The 20650-nt window shown below is 40.9% G+C and overlaps 1 protein-coding gene across 1 annotated transcript in view; it reads left to right on the top strand.

The window, feature by feature from the left end:
• Positions 1-680: 680 nt before the first annotated feature.
• The window catches only part of LOC307033441 (protein Shroom2-like), a 29804-nt gene continuing 9834 nt past the window's right edge, over positions 681-20650 (top strand). The window contains 8 exon segments of the mRNA XM_079671920.1: positions 681-952; positions 1754-1929; positions 1931-1990; positions 4391-4539; positions 16269-16370; positions 16579-16596; positions 17116-17211; positions 18405-20583. Coding sequence (XP_079528046.1) covers positions 1870-1929; positions 1931-1990; positions 4391-4539; positions 16269-16370; positions 16579-16596; positions 17116-17211; positions 18405-20583 — 2664 coding nt within the window. The 5' untranslated portion in view covers positions 681-952; positions 1754-1869.

Below are 20650 nucleotides of genomic sequence, written 5' to 3'. Positions count from 1 at the left end.
TCATGTTTTCAAACTGGCAGTTAAAGGGTTAAAATCCTGAAAATAATGTAATATTTTGTATTTTTGATCTGGACTGAAGTGATTGAAAGATTTAACCCCAAAAAAGTTTTAAAAAATATTAATGTTATCATTTTAGAGCAGTTTTTGGAAGTGGACATTTTTGTCCCGAATGACTAATGTGTGAGTTTTTTGTTTAATCTGATTTTGTGAGAAAACCAATAATGGAAAACAATCCATTTTGTTGCTAATCTTTGACATATCCAAGACTGTTATAAAAACAAGAGCCAGTCCCCCAGATATGTCTTTTATGGAAGATACTCGTTTTCTCTGTTTCAGCATGAAAACAACAGCGGTGTCATGTATTCAAAATGGCATTTAAAGCGTTAAAATCCTGAAATGATTCAATATTGGTATTTTTGATTAGGGCTGAAGTGCTTTAAAGTTTGATCCCAAAACAATTGTGAAAAAAACTTTTAATATAATGTTTTTATCAAAGTATTTCGCAGTGGACATTTTTGTCCCGAATGACTAATTTGCGTAGTCCAATCGAGTGATACCGGGGGGTTAAAAGCTTTCTTCTGCTTTCTAAAACCTGTGTGATTAAAATAGGCAGAGGTTTACGAGGTGCACCTGAAGGCACCATGCAGCCCGATGACGCAGCACGTCGCCGCTAGGGGGCGTGATGACATCACTGCGTGAGTTGAAGTGTTGTGAAGGTGAAGAGAACAGATGGAGATGTCAGGGAGCTTTTTGTGTTGGGAGGAGGCTGCTTTTAAAGGGTCTAACGGGGGTAAAACTTCCCAGAACAGCTTCTCAGGACGAAAAACGGTTCAAGTTATTGAATTAAAACTCAGAACAATCAATTAGGGCGAAGCTCGTGCCACCTGTTGGAGCTGCACGCGGAGAAAATACGTCGATTGCGTTTTGTTCTGGAGCGAATTAGCATTTTTAAGTAAGTAAAACGTATTTTTAATCCATCAAATGTTACATCTTTTAGGAGTTGTATTTTGCAGCTTTTAGTGAGTTGGCTCATTTATAAGTGTCTTTTTCTGCTTTAACTTTAACATTTTGCTTGATATGTGCATTACGTTTTTGGTGTTTTGACATGTTTAGCCTGTGACATAAAACTAAGAAATATTACTATTTAATTGATAAAAGTTGTCTGGTTCTTCAAAAAGGTGCACAATATCTGTCTTACCTACGAAATATGTCTTAATTAATAAATTAAAGCCTTAAATTGAGCCTAAATTAATAAAAAACGAATCATATTTGACTTTTATCATCAAATATCTTATTTAATGTAGTCAACAGGTGTCTCCAACTAATGCTAGATTTCATTATCAATTTATCTTCCAACTATTTTATCGTTAAATAATTGTTTTGTGTATTAAAAGTCAGGAAATAGTTAAAGGTTGACATGTTTCAATTGCTTATTATCTCCAAATAAGAGTAAAAACCTGAGATACCACCTTTTATTTTCCTTTTCCAACAAGAAAGAAGTACATATTCATGTTTGAGAAGCTAAACAAAGCTTGAATTAAATTATTTATCATTATAGTTGAACTTTTCTGACATTCAACCAATCATTTCACTTATCATTTTGTTTATTTGTCTCTGTATCACGACATTTTTCTGGCAGTCAGAGCTCCTGCTGTACTGCTAATGTTCCTGGGGGAAGTCATATATTAGTAAAGCATTCGTATACATTAAATTGTAATATAATAATAAATATATTGTGGGTATATAAATGCAGATTGTCAGGGTGACAGATGTTGATGGAGCCCTCTGAACGCGAGGAATGGACGCCGTGGACTACAGAGACGACCTGAGAGTTTCTGCAGGGAGGATGAGGTGGTGAGGGAGGTGGAGATGTGGGATGAAGAGGAGGAGGAGGAAGAGCTGGTGGAGGTGCTTCTCCGAGGAAAAGCACCCCTGGGGCTTCACCCTGAGAGGAGGCACGGAGCACAGGGAGCCTCTGGTCATCACAAAGGTAAGAAATGGTCATGGCTCTTGGCACAGGCATGGTAAAATGTCCAACAATATGCAGCCCTGTGTTAGTACAGTTATTTAAAGCATCCTTTCATCACTGTCAGAGGGCTGAATATCCAAGGATGATGAGTTCGCTGTAGTATATGGCAAAGAGAAGCATGATGTAACCCTCGAATGATGGAAGGTAAAACCAGATGAACTAATCAAACATGGTAACAAGGTGCTAATTGATGCCAAACACAGTTTTACAGACGGAAAAGGTCCCGAAATGCAAAATAAATATAATCAGTAACATATAATCAGTAAGATGTTCTCAAAATACCTCGAGTACAACTAGGGATGTCCGATCACCTTTTTTTGCTCCCGATCCGATTCCGATCATTTGATTTTGACAATCTGCCGATACCGATTTTTCCCGATCCGATCTTTATGCATTAAGAGAAAAAAAAAGGTAACAGATAACGGCTGGTCATCCGACGCGATGAATTCAGCGATCTTGGCTGTTATTCTTTTGGCCTTTTCACTGTTCTGGGGCAGTTTCTCTTTCCTTTTCAAGTCTCCGCCTTGCAAACATTGCATCTGGCTGTTACACTGCCTTCACTTTCAATGTTATAACACTTCCAAACTCCTGACATTTTCTCTGTCCCGACTCCCGAGTCACCAGCTGAACGTAGCCTCTCGTTAGCTTACTGCTACTATTAGACACTGCGCCCACTCTGTTGCCAGATTTGAGAGAAATAAGCAACCAGGTGGAAACAAGCCCAAAAGAAGCAACACATACATGATGTTGTGTCATTTGAAACCAAAACTAAGGCCTCAGGATGACTTTAAGATGTGAAGATGGTCATTTTGTTTTGTAACATTAAATAAAATAATACAATTATTTTATTAAAAAAAAAAAAAAAAATTAATAATAAATCCCGATCCCCGAATTTTTTCTCTCCGATTCAGATCTTTTGTAAATCATCGGATCGGGACATCTCTAAGTAGAAGTATTAATTGTGAAGTAGCGTGTGTTTTACTGTTATATAATGTAACTGGATGCTGCATTTGTTAAGTCTTACCGCTGTGGATGTATTTACCAGCTACTGTTTGGGAGTTTAATCTGCAGCAATTAGACCTACGGTGCAGAAGTCAAGGCATTTCATTAGAGAAATACTGACACTCGAATGCATCGTCAGAAGCAATATTTCATCCTGCATGTCTCCTCTCAAACTCCACCACTGATGTGCGAGGTTGACACTTCAGGGTGAAATGTGTCTTTCCACAGTGAGTCAAAGTGGCTTTTTCTGCTTTAACTTTCCCATTCTGCTCGATAGGTGCATTACGTGTTTGGTGTTTGGTCATGACATGTTTAGCCTGTGACCTAAAACTAAGAAATATTAAGATTTAATTGATAAAAGTTGTTCAAAAGGGTGCAAAATATGTGTTTTACTTAATCAAGATATCTTCATTAATCAATTGAGCCCCAGTGTATCAGAAACTAATCAAATGTGACTTCTATCATCAAAGTATCTTATTTTATGTCGTCGACAGGCGTCTCCAACGTTTGCTTGATTTCATTTTCAATTTATCTTCCAACTATTCTCTTGATAAATAATTGTTTTGTGTATTAAAAGTCAGGAAATAGTTAAAGTTGACATGTTTCAATTGCTTATTATAAAGATACCACCTTTTATTTTCATTTTCAACCAAGAAAGAAGCAAATATTCATTTTTGAGAAGCGAGAACCAAGCTGTTCACCTGTGTGTGCAGTTCCCATGGAGCAGTGCACGGTCTCAGGTCTCAGGTCTCAGGTCACAGGGGTGCAGGACTTAATATTTAATCAGAGCACTCAGGTTGCCGGCCACCACATGAGGATGAAATACTATCCTGAGTGAAACTTCCCCCTTAGATGATGGCAGAGGAAGGCAATGCAAAGTGTTGATGCACCTCACCTTTCCAGAAACCCTTTTTTTAATGACAGGTTTTAATGAAACACAACATGGCACCTCAATGTTAGCAGCTATGCTATATGAACACGCTAAATGCTGCTCATAACATACAAACATTTTGTATGATTCTTAACCTTTGCAGTACTTCTATGTATTGTTATGCAGGAAGAACATCAAGGCATAAGAGAGAGAGAGATTTAGTTGTAAAAGTACTGAAATAGTAAAAATTGTACACATATTTTTACATTACAAGCATTAAATGAACAAGTAACACTTGATTTAAAGTGCCTGTTACTTTAAGACGTGTGTGTGTGTGTGTGTGTGTGTGTGTGTGTGTGTGTGTGTGTGTGTGTGTGTGTGTGTGTGTGTGTGTGTGTGTGTGTGTGTGTGTGTGTGTGTGTGTGTGTGTGTGTGTGTGTGTGTGTGTGTGTGTGTGTGTGTGTGTGTGTGTGTGTGTGTGTGTTCAGGTGGAGGAGGGCAGCGCGGCAGCAGCGGTGTGTTTGCAGGTCGGAGATGAGATGGTGAGCGTGAACGCAGTGTCTCTCAGCGGGTCCCGTCAGGAGGCCATCTGTCTGGTGAAGAGCTCCCATAAGACCCTCAGTCTGGGCGTCCGAAGGTACGGAAACAGAAGATATCTCAATGCAAACACTTTGATTTAACACCTTCCGTTTCATTTCAAAAGAGGGGCCGAAGAGTGTTTTGTGTCAGTATTATGCATTAGGTGAGAAAACTCTCACTGGTCCCCGGCTTGATCTTCAATCTCAGGATCCATGTATCTGTGATCCTCTCCAGAATGGAAGGAGTCATCACATACAGAGCATCAACTAGTTCCTGAACAGTGTCCTTCACATGCTGATATCCAAGAGAGGGAGTTACACAGTCACTAGATGGAGGAATAGAAAGCAGTATTCAATGTTTACTTCAGATTAGCTCCACGTCAGAAATGATCATGCTTGTCATATTCTGTCTTTTTCTCAAAATTCGGTCTTTTTCTAAAAAATCTCAAAATTCTGACTTTTTCTAAAAAATGTCAAAATTATGTATTTTTCTAAAGAATCTCAAAATTCTGACTTTTTCTCAAAAATCTGACTTTTTCTCAAAATTCTGACTTTTTCAAAAAAATCAAAAAATTGGCTTTTTCTAAAAAAATCTCAAAATTCTGGCTTTTTCAAAAAAATCAAAAAGGACTTCTGCTTTCAGACGTAGTTATTATGAAGTTATTACCCTATCTGATAATAATCCAATGCAGAGGCAATAACGTAATAGAATACATCATTTTATAGATATGTATATTTTATATAGTCTAAAAGTTACAACTTTCCCTTTGAGTGCAACTTTAATGGGAATGTGGCCCGCGATGAGATTGAGTTTGACCCCCCTGCATTAGGAGGTCAAAGCCACGGTTTTGGAGCCCTGCGTCTCGTATGAAAGCGGAAGAGAAAAACCGTAGAGATGAGTTGCTCGTGCTACCCTAAAAATCTTCTCCAAGCATTAGTTGTTGTGGTATTAACGGGGTCAGCCGAGGCCATGGGCCTCTCGCTGCTGGTCTGCCTCTGAGGGAGAAACAAAAGCAGTATTGTGCAGGCGGTGGAGCGGCGGCAGAGAGTTATTTCAGATAATAATGACTCCTAAATGAGACGGAAAGGAGCCCCCTCTGGCAGATAGTGTCATGGTTTATTTCCTCCTCTAGTTAACACCAGTTAATCAGTCATCACTTGTTATGAGGCAAAACAATCTAGTTTCAGCTTCATGAGTGTTCGTCAGACATGTTGAGCCATTTGTATGTATAACTTTTAATAATACAAAGATGTGGAGCACAACATATAATAATGGCTTTTTTGGTACAGGATGTTATTGTTAAAAGATTTAATGTCATAATTAGTTTAGAATACTTTGGCCTTTCTGAGTTCCCAGATAATTGCTTAATGATGGCTTTAGCGCCACCATGTGGAGGCTTTGAGATATTTCTGTTTATTGATAGATGTTTAACATAATGTAATACTCTTACATAGGGATAGGTATCGTTAGAAATGTATCGATTCCGGTTCTGGTTCTGCTCATCGATTCTGGTTCTTATCGATTCCCCGTTTTGATTCCAGAATTGTAAAAGAAAGAGGTCAAAAGTTTAGATGACAAAAATGTCTTTATTCTTTTAAGCTTTAACTGACATTTTTACAAATAAAATATACATGCAATTCAAATGTATTGCACAATAGCTGTGCTTTATTTTAGCTGAGCTATGAGCTATGCCTGTGGCCAGCTATTAACAGGCTTTACACCTTTGTGCCTTGTCTTTTTCTTTCTTAGTGTAGTGGAGCCTCACTTTAGAGCGTTTACTGAGATCCATCTTTGGTGTTATGAAGTGACTGAGCTCGTGAACTGTCTACGGGAGGGCGGGGGAGCCTCGCTGCGGGGCAACTGAACACACAGATGGCCGGTCCGCCCCTGGTTACCCTGTATTCCACCGGGTCGCCGCGGCACAGACGGACCCGCTGGAATACAGGGTCTACCGCGTTTAGGAACCGTTAAGCAGAACCGAAATTGTGGATTTTGTGGGGGTACCCGGTACCCGGCATTTTCTTATCGGTTCTCATCTGGAACCGAGTTTCGGTTCCCAAACCTACTCTTATAACACTTTATTGAAATAGTATCTACTGTTATAATAACAAGGGTTTAATGTTTAGCTAACTAAGACTCATAAAACTCTCAAATGTATTTTACATTCTAGTGAAGACATTTTAGAGAATGCAGAAAAAAAAATGTAAGAGTTGAACAACAATATTTAAACATATCAAGTCAAACATTTACTGGTAAACTACTGATTGAACATCCAAACTGCAAAGAGAGTTGATTTATTTCCTGCCTCTCTGCAACAATAAGCTTCTTTATCTGCTGTTCTTTCAACATTACCTCACTGTTTAGCTATCATCGCTCAAACCTCACAAATGTTCATTTTAAATTCAGTTAAACAGGAAGACCTTTGAGGAAATGTGAATAAAATATGACAGAATAATGTTTAATCACTCGGGCTTTGACCAGTGAAACTAATGAATGGTAATGTGTCTCGGCCTATCTGCTCCGTGTGTGCTCAGTGTCCTGTCCCCTCAGAATTACATGCTCAGTGGCAACAGAGTCTTAAAGCTTGAATCCAATTACTAGTTGCAAAGCCACAGGCGTGTGCTCAGCTTTGCAGAGCGGGTTGATTTAAAAAAGAGGGGACGGTGGATCAAACCGTGTGTCCAGAAAACAACTTCTGCTGAGAAATATTTGATTCAAACGGTTGTAGAGATGAAACTCAGAGCTGATGTTCAGGCAGGGGATTTCAAAACAAGCGTAGAGATTTGTGACGGCACTCGGAGAAACTTAAGTCCAGCCATTGTCCCCTGTTTGCTCGAGGAGTGGTACGGTCCATGTTGCCTAGGTGAGTTGACACTGCTTAGTGGGATAGGCCATATCAGCAGAGCCCATTGTTTTCAGGGGCTTTCGTTACTCAACGCGCGGAGTGGGCTATCTGCTTTTCCCTGGACATGTTTGGCTTTTAGAAGATAAAAGACAACACTTCAAGGTACCTCGTCTTTCCCTCTTTGTATTGTACTCTGTGTATTTCCTCTGATTCAATCTTTTTGTTCCTGATAAGTGGGATTAAAGGAAGCCGGGAATGAGTTTGAGATAACGGACGGGTTGTTTTCATCTGGATGACGCATTAAAACGGTTAAAAAGGCAGTTTTGAATTTCCCTAAAAGTCAGCTGTAAATGAAGTCCTGAGGATTTACTTTAAGGATGGATGACAACTGATAATTACACCTTTGGAACTGACCAGAGTGGATTCACCAGCCAAATGATGTGTTTTAAATAACAGTTAGACTCTTAGACCTGTAGATAATAAGTATTTGCAGACGTCTTGTGTCCATGAGCAACAAGTGTTCTTTCACCCCGTGCTCAATAACATACATTAGCAGCACTTTAAATGCAATATAACCAGCATTTGTTTGCCTAAAACAGAGAGAAATGATCTATGTATAGACTCGAAAGCACGTAGAGGAGGTCTTACATTTTATAATGATTCAAGATCTGTGTCAAAATATACTTTAGGGTCATGGGATGCATTTTAATATCCTAAAATATGCACTAAGATCTAATCATGACTTCAAAAACACACCTGGTCTTTAAGCAAGACTCCATTAGGGTTTAGAGTAATATTATGAGGGGATTATTTAGCATCAATATTCACATCTTTAGTCTTTTAGTTATGCCTCACTTCTACATCCTTACTTTGTACTTGACTGAAAACCAGCGCTTTAAAAAGTTTAATTCTAATTATTTTAGCTTTGCTGAGTGCATCTCTGTGCTACCTATTAACAGCTGGTTGTATGAGCGCCCAGTGAACACACATATGAGGGTTAAAACGTTTTAATACAGTCCAATTGAATAGGTTGACTTACAAACACATCTTTGATCATTTATTTATTTTTTAGGCAGAAAATGCACTTTTTCCAGCGTCTCAAATTGGAATATTTGCATTTTTTCATCATGTTTTTATAATAAATATCTGACTTTAGACTGTTGTACAAAGAGAGTAGCTGAGATACATTAATTTCCACCTTTTTACATTTGCTTATGAACGTGTTAGCAAAGTGAAGCTTTAGTTTTGTGCAGAATGTTGTGGAAAAGTAGACATTTGTATTAAAAAAAACATCACATTTTTGGTTTATCAGTCCAGATGCTTGATCAGTCCAGATGTGCATGTTGTCAAAGTTTGTCCTTTCCTCTCAGGGACATTGTACCCCCCCCCCCCCCCCCCACGTTGTGTTTGTGTTGCCGGTGCAGGCAGCAACACACCGATAAGCCCAGCTGTGATGACGCTGGCACTTTCTATTGTTCGTGTTTGGAGCTCAGAGTTTTCCCCCACTGCTGCTGCTTTCCACTTTCAAACACCTCCCATGAAGAAGAGACTGGTGCAGGGAGGAAGGTGTGTTTGTTCCTGTTGAGAGAGCCTCAATCCTCTGGGGGTTTGATACCTGGTTTAATGATCCATGTTCAAAGGACAATATAAAACATCTTGACTCGTAAATTAGGCCGCAACTTAAACCCCCACCCCGTGCTCAATAACATACATTAGCAGCACTTTAAATGCAATATAACCAGCATGTGTTTGCCTAAAACAGAGAGAAATGATCTATGTATAGACGAGAAAGCAGGGAGAGGAGGTCTTACATCTTATAATGATTCAAGATCTGTGTCATGGGATGTCTTTCCTCTTTCAAGTACATTCAGAAATTCATACAATAATTGGCCTCTTTGAACTTTTTCACTATTTCACAAAGCATTTTAAAATCCTAAAATATGCACTAAGATTTAATCATGACTTCGAAAACACACCAGGGCCTCATTTATAAAAAGGGATATACGCTCATAAAATGGAGTACGGCAGTTTCTACGCAATGTTTGCGATTTATAAAATACTAACTTGACGGGAAAACGTGCGGTCCTCCACGCAAACTCTAACCCATGCGTACGCACTAAGCACAACAACGGGAGAGACGAGAAACTGCGACCCCGTTGGCAGAAGGAAGGATGGAGAGAAATATGTGGAAATAATATCATAAATAAAATGTTACCTCTCATTTATCACATATGAAGAATTCATTTTCAAACATTGATTAAAGCCAATCTTAAAATGATTTAACAAACGCCTATTTGAGACTCCTCAGAGCACACACAAACATAACTGGAGAAATAAATAAATACGGATATGTTATTTAAAACTACCTCGAATATGTTGTGTTAATGTTATGAAATGTTTTCTCATAACTGATGCGGTAAGCAGGAGGACAGGATTACGTCTAAACTGACGCCGTGTTGCATTTCTATAGGTTGAAGATACGAGCATGGTTTTATATACTAACATGTTTAATCATGTTTTATGCCGTTTGCTAAGACTTGATAAGCCGCTCGTAAAACACAGGAGGTATGGAAACTAAGAACACCATGTGGTAAATTGTACAGCTAATATAACACAACATATTAGTTATATTTCCTTTAACTGGTGGATATAGAGTTGCTGAGGGGGGGGGGGTTGAGATACACAGGCTGCAGTGGAGACGCTGCGCACAGCTGATCGACAGCTGGGACACAAACCACCAAATACAAAAACATAATTCAGATCCAGTCGTCATGACTCCACTCCGGAGGGATTCCCCCATAATTTCTTAGAGTTTCTCATCAAGGGGGGGGGGTCTCCTGTCCCCGGTACAAACACACTGCCTGAGGAAGGCTATGTGTATTTTTTTTCTCATGAACCTTTTTCGGACCACTCATTTATTTATTTTGGTGACGATCCGACCTCCATGCTGCTACTCTGGTTCAAACGGCTTCCACCAAACAATATGATTTATCTCCACCTCCCCAAAATAACCAGTTGTGATTTATAAAGGGAAACCGGCGTAGGACGTTCTGTACGCACTTTCCTCTCCGGTACGCAATGTTTGGTGAATCGGAAAATTTCTGTACCTATTTTTTGGATTTCTACTACGTAAGCAACCTACCCACGTGAATCCTACGCACAGCGTTATACATGAGGCCCCTGGTCTTTAAGCAAGACTCCATTAGGGTTTAGAGTAATATTATGAGGGGATTATTTAGCATCAATGTTCCCATCTTTAGTCTTTTAGTCATGCCTCACTTCTACATTTTACTTTGTACTTCACTTCGTGGACAAGCCTAACATTTTCACCGAAAACCAGCGCTTTAAAAGCTTTAATTCTAATTGTACATATTAACAGCTGGTTGTATGAGCGACCAGTGAACACATGTATGAGGGTTAAGACTGTAATACAGTCCAATTGAATAGAACTGTTCAATTAGTTTTCTGCCATATTTTTTGTACTCTTGTTCCAGCGTCTCAAAATGAAATATTAGCATTTTTCCGTCATGTTTTTATGATAAATATCTGACTCGAGACTGTACATTAATTTGGACGTTAAATTCAGCTTTTTATATTTGCTTTTGGACAGTTTTGTTTGTTTTGTTGTGGAAAAGTAGGAATTTGTATAAAAAAACACCATATTTGGGGCTTTGGTGTGAGTTCAGATCCAGATATGCAGCCGCTCCTTTCCTCTCACATTTTATTCCCTCACTTTTAAATGAAGCCAGTAGAGGAGTCTCTTCTTGGTGGTGTTTTCTCCCAGTATCTTCCTCTTCCTCCCCCTCCTCCTCTTCCTCCTGACATTAGCTGCTATCTCTGAGAACAGACGTGAGCGTTCCTGTCTGTGCTGTGTTTCCCTGACAAAGACAAGCTGGAGTAGATCACAGAAAAAAAACAGGGCGTTACGGTTGGACGTTCAGCTCTCACACACGTGTCGGATACCAGGGCACAACATCCCCCCAAATATCAAAATGTGAGCGTCAGAGCGGAGTTTCAAATGTCAGCAATCAGCTATCGGATGCAGGAGAACAGAAAAACAGATTGTGATTTATTTATATATCTACAGGTTGGCGTTTTGTTAAGAAAGTGCGTCGTCTATTCCTTTTTAAGAACGTTTAAACCTTGGGATCCTTTTTGTTTTACGAGTATAGTCTCTTGAGGACGTCCTTTTTCTTTTGCACATTTTAAAACAATAAACATCATATTAGAGTATGCAATAAAAGCATGGTAATGTATAAGAAGTACGGCTGCTCGATTATGGCAAAAATCATAATCTCGATTATTTGGGTCAATAATTGTAATGGCGATTATTAAATGCGATTATTCATTGACTTTGAAAACATCCATTTATTGTACTTTAAAACAAATAATAATTTGAACTGTTGAGTTATACGTTCAGGGTAATCAACTCAAATAAATGATACATTCATGTCTACATTTAAATAAATAATATCAAAATAATAAATACCAATAAGCAAGATCAAAAAACATGTTGCAGTGCACTGTCACAACCTGAACACTCCTTAACATATAGCCAACATTTTGGTAAAACATATTCAACATATTCCACTCACTCCACCGGGTCAATAACTGATATCACGATTATTAAAAACGATTATCCATTTACTTTGAAAACATCTATTTATTAGAGAAAAAACATTTGAACAGCTGATTACCCTGAACTTTAAGTATAACTCAACTAAAAAAAAAAAAAAATTTAAAAAATAAATAAAATAAAAGTAATAATACAAAAATAATCGTTTTATTTCGATTACGTTGTTTTCGTAATCGTTGCAAGCCATAGTCGTAATTGCGATTAAAATACGATTAATTGAGCAGCCCTAATAGGAAGGCAGTGAAGGGTAACAAAAAAGAGTTTAAAATATTAGTATAAAAGGTCAGTATTGAATATACGACCAAAATCAATGATTACAGATATTAGACTTGATTGAATTTAAGTGGAGCTAAATTTGATAACGTTAGATTCTCCCCCGATCTTCCCACCCCGTGACGTCCCGTTGATTATTAGTTTCCCAGTATCCCCAGCAGCTCGTCAGCCCAAACACTAGATTACAGCAAGGACAATAACTCCTCCCCTTTTCGCCTCAAATCCCCCCTTTGTAATCCCAGAGGAAATCTCCTCCTCCGCACAAGGTGCAGTGTGTTTGTGTTCATACTGGGAGGAGGAGGAGGAGGAGGAGGAGGAGGAGGAGGAGGAGGAGGAGGATTCTTCTGTCAGTTTGGTGGGAGTAGTGGTCAGTGGAGTGTTTTTGAAGCAGTCTGCTGTGGAGGAGTTGGTGTCTTTTCTTGCTCACACTCAAAGCTCAAGACACATTCGAGGTAGTTGGTAAGTTTCCATGTTTTCTCTTTGCGTGGTTCATTTCATCTGATTTCATTCAGAAACAAGTCGGTTTTATCAACCTGTTTATGGAACAGCCTTATTAAGGTATTTATACACACAAGCTCAAATACTCTGTCTGCAGACACAGGTTTTTAATAAAATAAGGTTTTGTTATATCAAAGAAAGCAGGAACATCTCAAGTCATGGGCAGAAATATATTTTTAAAACTGAGATTTGTACAGATTATTAGCTTTTCCAAACAATTCAGCTTTTTGGTATTTTACTGACACTTCACTTATCCATTTAATCTACAAATATGTACGAAATTGTAAAAGAAATACCTTTTATAACGTTTTAAAACCCTGATATTCGTATGTTAATGATATCAAACGGATAAAGCAGGAAATGCTCATAGCTGAGAAGCCTGGACCAGAGAGTATGAGATGTTTGTTCTTGGGAAATTACTTAAAATGATGAGAAATGTTGTCGATTTGAGTCCAAATGGCTGGGATCGTGTAGACGTCGATAAGACAGATGTTACACCAGCATGTCTGTGTGGTATCTGTTTCGTGTTTTAAGGGGAAAAACTGGACTAATTTAAAATCAAAACGTTCCTCATCCCTCCACTACAAGTCCAACATACTCAAGTCCTTCCCATAGGCATTAAAGCATCCTTTCCTAGCTAAGTTCAGTTTGTTAGGACTTCAGCGTCGTCCTCTTAATGACCGGTGTTTGAGTGGTAAACTGGGTCAGCTCTGTGTCACTTTCACGTTTAGTCTTTCCTTTGAATGACCTCGTATATCTTTGGAGAGAGCGACGGCGTCTCCTCCCCTCAGGAATATCTGTATCCCCCGGACAATAGACCCTCAGCGCTTTAGAAACAGTGACATTTGCATTTCCATTGTGCTGGAGGCAGTGCTACTCTCACTTTGTGTGTCACTCTGAGCCGAGGGAAGGTTTTCAAGTTGGAGTAATAGTTTGGGATGTTTGCGATTAAACACAGACATCGTGAAAGTCCCCAAAACTATCGTAGAGTTTTCCTACATTTTCCTTCTATCAGAAAGCTCTCATTTGGCTCTTAATGAGAACCAGAAACGTTGTGAATACAGTTGTATCCAGCTGAAGTTACTGTTATGCAAACTAATCTAATCTAACTCAGTCAAATGGAGTTCGGAAAACAAACTTGACCTCCAAAATAGAAACTCAGGCTTAGAATAGAAGCTGATTTTTCACTTAGATATGTTTATTTATGTAAATGAATAGACAAAAGAAGAACATTATACTTGTTTACACCTTCAATGAACAGCTGAGCATTCAAACAGCCTCTCCAAAGTCAATCCTGAGCAAACAGTTACTCAGGTTCAAAATGAGACTTTAGTTTGAGTTAAAAATCCTCTGCAAATCAGTGGGTTTTGACCTTTGATTTCTCTCTTCCTTTGTCCCCTCGTTTATCTGCTCCTTTTTGGTTTGTAGGTGCTATCTTCATTTAACAACTTGACAGGATTAGTACACAACATCTGTTCTGTTCCTTGATAATACGTAACAAACCAGAGACGGTAAAGAAACCAGAAACAGGTGAAGCTTGAGTTAGACATTCAGAAAGAAGGCGTCTGCTGGGCGATGGTTCCCCTGCCTGCATTCCTCTGCAGAAAGAATGCATCGTGACCTGCTGGGTCAAAGCTTCAATCACAGCGACAGGGATCTCGTCCGGCTGAGATATTTCACATCGGTCTGCCACGAATGAACTTGGGAAACAGTTTAAGCTTCTTAAATATATAAAAAAAGTATTATTTATATAGCACATTTAAAAAAGGACAGAGTGGACCAAAGTGCTATACATATATAAAAAGCAGCATAAATACATTTAGACAAAACTGATAGCACAATTAAATATAGTAAAAATCACATTTAAAGGTCACGGATCATGCTGTGTTTAGGCAACAGCATAGGTCTCAGATATATACAACATGTCTATGAAGTGTAATGCTCCAAATACCAAACAGATCACTCATTCTAGCCACGCCTCATATCCCTCTGTTTCACTTCCTGTTTCTAAAGTGCTGATTTGGGTATAAAGCTTTTAATAAAAAGGAGGGGTCTGAGCTCATGCGGGACCCGGCAGCTACTGTCTAAACTAAATACTGCCGTGATGAAACGCCATATCATGGATTATCAAGGATTCTCTCTGAAACAGTATGGAGCTCAAAGGCTTTCTCTCTTGCCGGTTATACCACAAGGTGAGTTCCTTTTTACTTCCTGCTTCTTCACACACATGCTCTCCAGTACAGGTTAGCTCTGAGTGTTAGCCATGCTAATGTAAACACCGACCATATTACGTCCAAAACAGTCGGGCATTGTTTCTGATAGCAACGTGTCTGATTGGCCCGTGGGTCCACATTTCAGATATTACGTCATATCGGACGCAAATCTGGATCAGCTCCGTTGTTCCCCCGTTTTTAGAGAAAAGAGAGAGGGTTTTATTTCCTGACGCTGCGTGAGTTCCCCGACACACCGGGGACACACCGGGGACACACCGGGGACACATGGTGATGTATAAAAGACATCACAAAGTGCATTTTGCATGATAGGTCCTCTTTAACATCAATAAATAAAAGGGCAATCACAAATGAAAAGCAAGTACAAAGAAATAAATGTAAAAACATGAGACAATAAAACCAGACTGAAAAACTCTCACAGGATGTTCAATCAGAATCAGAATCCCTTTATTAGTCCCACAGCGTTACAGCAGGAAACAGCTTAGTGTTGCATATCTTACATGCGTTAAAAAGTACTAAGTTATAATATAATAAACAATATGCTAAAAAAAGATAAAAACAAAAAAAGTTACATCATTTTCTAAAATACAGATCAAAAACAAATCAAATCTATAAATCAAATCCTGTAGCAGTTCTTAGGATTTAGCAGCCCGGTATGTATTACAGTTATTAAAGATGGCATGTATATAAAGCACATATTGCACATGACGGTATTTAACAGCAGCAAGTTACACAATCTACAAAATACAAGATACATACCTTGTAACAGAAACAAGGTTTAGCAGCCAGGTATAAATGACACAGTTATTAATTCATTTTAAAACACAACAAAATAGAAAATGTAAAAAACACAGACCAATACGTCTTACACGTGGTCTGCAAAAAGATCAAAGTCTGATTGCCTTATTTTGTAGCTTTTTGGGTTTTATCTCTAAATGTAAGCCGCCCATGAAATCATGGGGGAAGGTGGTTGTCGAGGGCTAACCTGTGAATCCACTCGTTTCTCTAAGCAGCTAAACTCCATCTGGGCCATATGGCTGCAGCAGATCTGTCTCCCTCTGCTGTTGTGAAAGCCCTTCACAATAAGAGCAGGGTCAGAGCATACATGGAGCTTCTTTCCAAAGTGTGCTCACGATTCAGTCTGCATCAAATCACAGCTTGCTAACTTGCATTTGAGTTGTGTGAAAACTGTTTCCATTTCCTCTTCAGAAATAAGAAAGTATGTGTTCTTTCTCAACATCTGACGTCTTCTACCCCTCTTTCCTCTTTCTCCTTCCTTCCTTCCTTCCCTCGCTGCCCATCAGGGCTAAAATGGTTGATGTAGTGTCCCCACGCACAGTGCCGTCAGAAAGCGATGTTAACGTGGCGAGGAGCTTTCTCACCAAGATTTTGCGAAGCTCGATGAGGTACAATGGGTCAGCCACGTTGTGTTTGCTGCTAGTGAACATCAGTGACCTTTCATTACTCATGTGTTGTCAGTGTGGTGCTAGCTGTCCTTCCATTCGTGTCTTATCTTGGTCCTGAAGTTGTTTTCCAATGGTGTTCAGCTTCCCCTTTGTCGGTGTTGTCAGTATTTATTATATGTAATTCCTTTTTTTCCAACATGCTCTCCAGGAAAAGCCGCTTCAAAGGGTATGTGCGTAGTACAGTGTGTTATCAGTTAGCTTTCTAGGCTTCTTTCCAAGGTGTCTGCATGATATCAAAACACACGGAGGAGAAATTACTGCATTTCTAAGGAAAAAGACTTTGAAATGTTTTTATTTTTGTTGGTCCTATTTTATATATGACTGCCACTGAGGTTAACAGTCCTACTGCCAAACTAGAAAAGCATCCGTGTTGAGAGGCTTCAGAATAGTATTGTGTAGTAATACTTCAAAAGAGAGTACATGCATATTTGATATCTTTATTCAGGCCAATATATTTGCAATTGGGGTCTTTGTTGAAAGACTTAGCACCGATAGATACTGTGAGGTATCTTGCTCTAAAGATTTTATCGGAGATGAACCGCGGACTTGTTGCTTGAGAAGGAATATTTACACAGCACTCCTTCCCCAAGTGATGGAGGAGATTAATGGGGATGCCAGAAAAAAACCATTGCAGCTGAAATGTCAAACACTCCCTGGTCAAAAATGTTTTGTTGCCTCTTTGCAGGAAGAATGATCCCGGCTCGCGCCCCCAGTCCTGGCACTCGTCCAAGCTGACAGACGTGGAGCCGCAGCCCGTCTGGCACTCAAAACATGAAGCAAGGTGAGACAGATGGCTTCTGTATTGGCTTGTTTGTGAGTTAAAGTGGGCCGAAGCTCCATCTAGCTTAGGAACAAGAGTACACACATCCTTTACTCAAGTAGAAGTACACATACTCGTGTTTAAAAATACTCTGGTAAAAGTAGAATTACTTACTTAACTTCTTACAAGTAAAGAAATATGGGCTTTGAAATGTACTTCAGTAAAAAGTACCCATAACTAGCAGCTGTTTTAAAGAGTACCTGACCTCCCTTTATATTAATAGAACAATAATGTCATTGTTAGCTAATGAATGTTTCCATGGTGAACAACGGCAACATGACAACGTTTCCATTGGTCCCTCTTCTTTAGAGAAGACCAGGAAATGATGGATACACGGATCGTGTTCAAATCAATAGGCACGCAATGACTCTAAATAATAATGATCACGCCACCAAACACACATTCAGACTAAAGGAACCAGCCTGTTTGGAAAATGAGAGAAGTAGAAAGTTCAGGTATTTGAGTTCAACATGTAAGAAGTAGAAAGTACAGGTATTTGGGTTCAACATGTAAGAAGTAGAAAGTACAGGTATTTGAGTTCAACATGTGAGAAGTAGAAAGTACAGGTATTTGAGTTCAACATGTGAGAAGTAGAAAAGTACAGGTATTTGTGTTCAACATGTAAGAAGTAGAAAGTACAGGTATTTGAGTTCAACATGTGAGAAGTAGAAAGTACAGGTATTTGTGTTCAACATGTGAGAAGTAGAAAGTACAGGTATTTGAGTTCAACATGTAAGAAGTAGAAAGTACAGGTATTTGTGTTCAACATGTAAGAAGTAGAAAGTACAGGTATTTGAGTTCAACATGTGAGAAGTAGAAAGTACAGGTATTTGAGTTCAACATGTAAGAAGTAGAAAGTACAGGTATTTGTGTTCAACATGTAAGAAGTAGAAAGTACAGGTATTTGTGTTCAACATGTAAGAAGTAGAAAGTACAGGTATTTGTGTTCAACATGTAAGAAGTAAAAGTCGTCAGAAAAATAAGTAGTGGAGTAAAGTACTGACACCAGAAACATGTACTTAAGTACAGTAACAAAGTATTTGTACTCCACTACTTCCCACCACTGCACATCACACACATCTCAAGTAGCAACAAAAGCCAACGTAAAAAGATGGGTCTTCAGTTGTTAAGACTTTGCTTATGTTTCACACCAGGCCCAAAGAGTCGTCCACTATAGAGGAGCAGCATCAGATCGGTTCAGTGAACAGCATGGAGCGTCCCTCTCTCCCTCCTCCTCCTCCGGCAGGACGTCTTTCCCCGACTAAACACAGCGCCGAGTCGCTCTGTGGACCGGGAAGCAAAAAAGACTCTGGCTTCAGCTGCTTCTCCAGCAACCCCAGCCCTCCGTTTAACGACCCCGGCACATCTGAGAGGAAGGGTACCACCAGCACGGAGAACATTTTCTTTAAAGGCCCTCCGAGTGAAAGGCCTCCCCCACGATACCTGCAGCCCACACTGGGGAACGGAGGATGGGAGGGGTCGAGAGGCGAGGAAACCCCTTCCTCTCGGGTCTCCGTCGCTATGAGAGCCAACATGGGCCCCGTGTGGCAGGTACCAGAGAAGAAGAAGTCCCAGTCCCCTCCTCCCCCCCCTCCTCCCCCCCCTCCTCCACCTCCTCTGCGCAGCGACAGCTTTGCAGCCACGAAGGTGTTTCCCTACTCAGAAGCAAAGTCCCACGGCAGGTCGTTTGAGAAACTGACGGAGAATAACAACCAGAATAGCCTCAGATCCCACCTGGAGAAAACCACTGAGGCCAGACGTAGCTTAAACCCCCTCCCCACCAAAGACTTCATCCACCCTAAAACAGCATCTGACCACAACCACAACCATCTGCCCCCCGACAAACTCTTCTCCCTGTCCAGTAATGATGTCAGGCAGTCTCACTACACCCAGATACCTGCCCACCAGAGGCAATACAGCGACGAAAGCCCGCTCTACCTGCAGAAAAGGTCAGCCCCCCCCACTAAGATTCAGAGCGTAGGAAGCTATTATCGCAGCCTTCAAGATCTGCCAACGAGAGCTTTCAGCCGCAAACACGTCCGGCACTCCACAGCATCCGTGGCTAACCCAAACCTGGAGAACGGGTGGAGAAACAGATACTACGGCCTGGCAAACAAGCATCCTGTTCAGAGTGCTCAGCTGCAGGGGAGGCAGGGGAAGGCCGAGGGCTGGAGGGGGGAGACGGAGAAACCCCACAGGGTGAGCAGCTGTGAAGCAGGCTTCCTAGGGTCCAACGTTAAAGCTAAATACCCTCTACCTCAGTCCCAGCTGCCTTACAGCGGCAGTCACTCCCACCAGGGAGAACTCTCCATTACAAGCCGCAGCTTAGAGGACGCTGCAAAGAGAGGTGATGCAAGTGACTCTAAGAGATACTTCCCGACACATCAAAGTGATGATCATAAGAGCAGGCACCAAGACCCCTGGGTGCCTCAGGAGGACCACAGGATATCCCCCCTGAAGACGCCTCTCCTACACTCCCTGGCCCAGGAGGGCAGGAGTCTGACGGCGAGGCAACCCTCCGCTCAGCCGCAGGAGGCAGGCGACAACATGGCGTCCAGCGGTGGAAAGTGTATCCGTCGCAGCGACCGCTACGCCACCGTCCTCCGAAATGAGATCCAGCAGAAGAGAGCCCAGCTGCAGAAGAGCCGCAGCGCTGCAACGCTGACATGTGAAGCCGAGGATGAGGAGGCGGAGGAGTGGAGATCCACGGAGACTTCTGGGGTCTCAAACACCTACAAGGACCACCTGAAGGAGGCGCAGGCGAGGGTCCTGCAGGCGACTTCCTTCCAGAGACGAGACCTGGAGCCTCTCGGACCAGAAGCGACGGTGGTGAAAACCTCAAACGGACGCATCAGAGGACGCAAGCGCTTCCCTCTGGCCAAAAGGATGCACTCCTTCTCAGAGCCTGACCAGATAGACAAACTGGGAGTGGGAGGAGAAGCTCAAGCGGGGTCTTTCGGAGACAGGAAGAAGTCATTTGAAGCCAAACCGGTGTTTTCCAGGCCTGTACTGAAACCCAGTCAGGGTTCAAACCTGAACACGGAGCTTGTTGAGAAACAGAACGAGAGATCTGGAGAGTCGGAGGATGCTCTCATATCCACAGAGCTGGAACGCCTCAGCCCGGGACTCACGCAGGTCTTACTGGAGCAGCAGAGGCTGGGGACCTTCGCTGAGTACCAGGCAACGTGGAGCAAACAGAAGAAGTCCTCGGAGGCCAAGACGCAGGGCAGGTATCACTCAGCGGAGAACATCCTGGATACAGAAGCAGAGGAGAAGCCCGTGTGCATCCACGAGAGGTCCAGATCTTCTCCCTCTGCAGACTTCTACACACAGGTGAGAAGTATAACAGTATGACTCAAAGTTTAATCCAATGGGACTGCTGTTATCAAATTGATGCAAA

This window comes from Notothenia rossii, assembly GCF_949606895.1.
Source record: "Notothenia rossii genome assembly, chromosome: 3".
In the NCBI taxonomy this organism is placed as follows: Eukaryota; Metazoa; Chordata; class Actinopteri; order Perciformes; family Nototheniidae; genus Notothenia; species Notothenia rossii.
The sequence above is the reverse complement of the archived record's forward strand: the minus strand, read 5'-3'. Positions and strand labels throughout refer to the sequence as shown.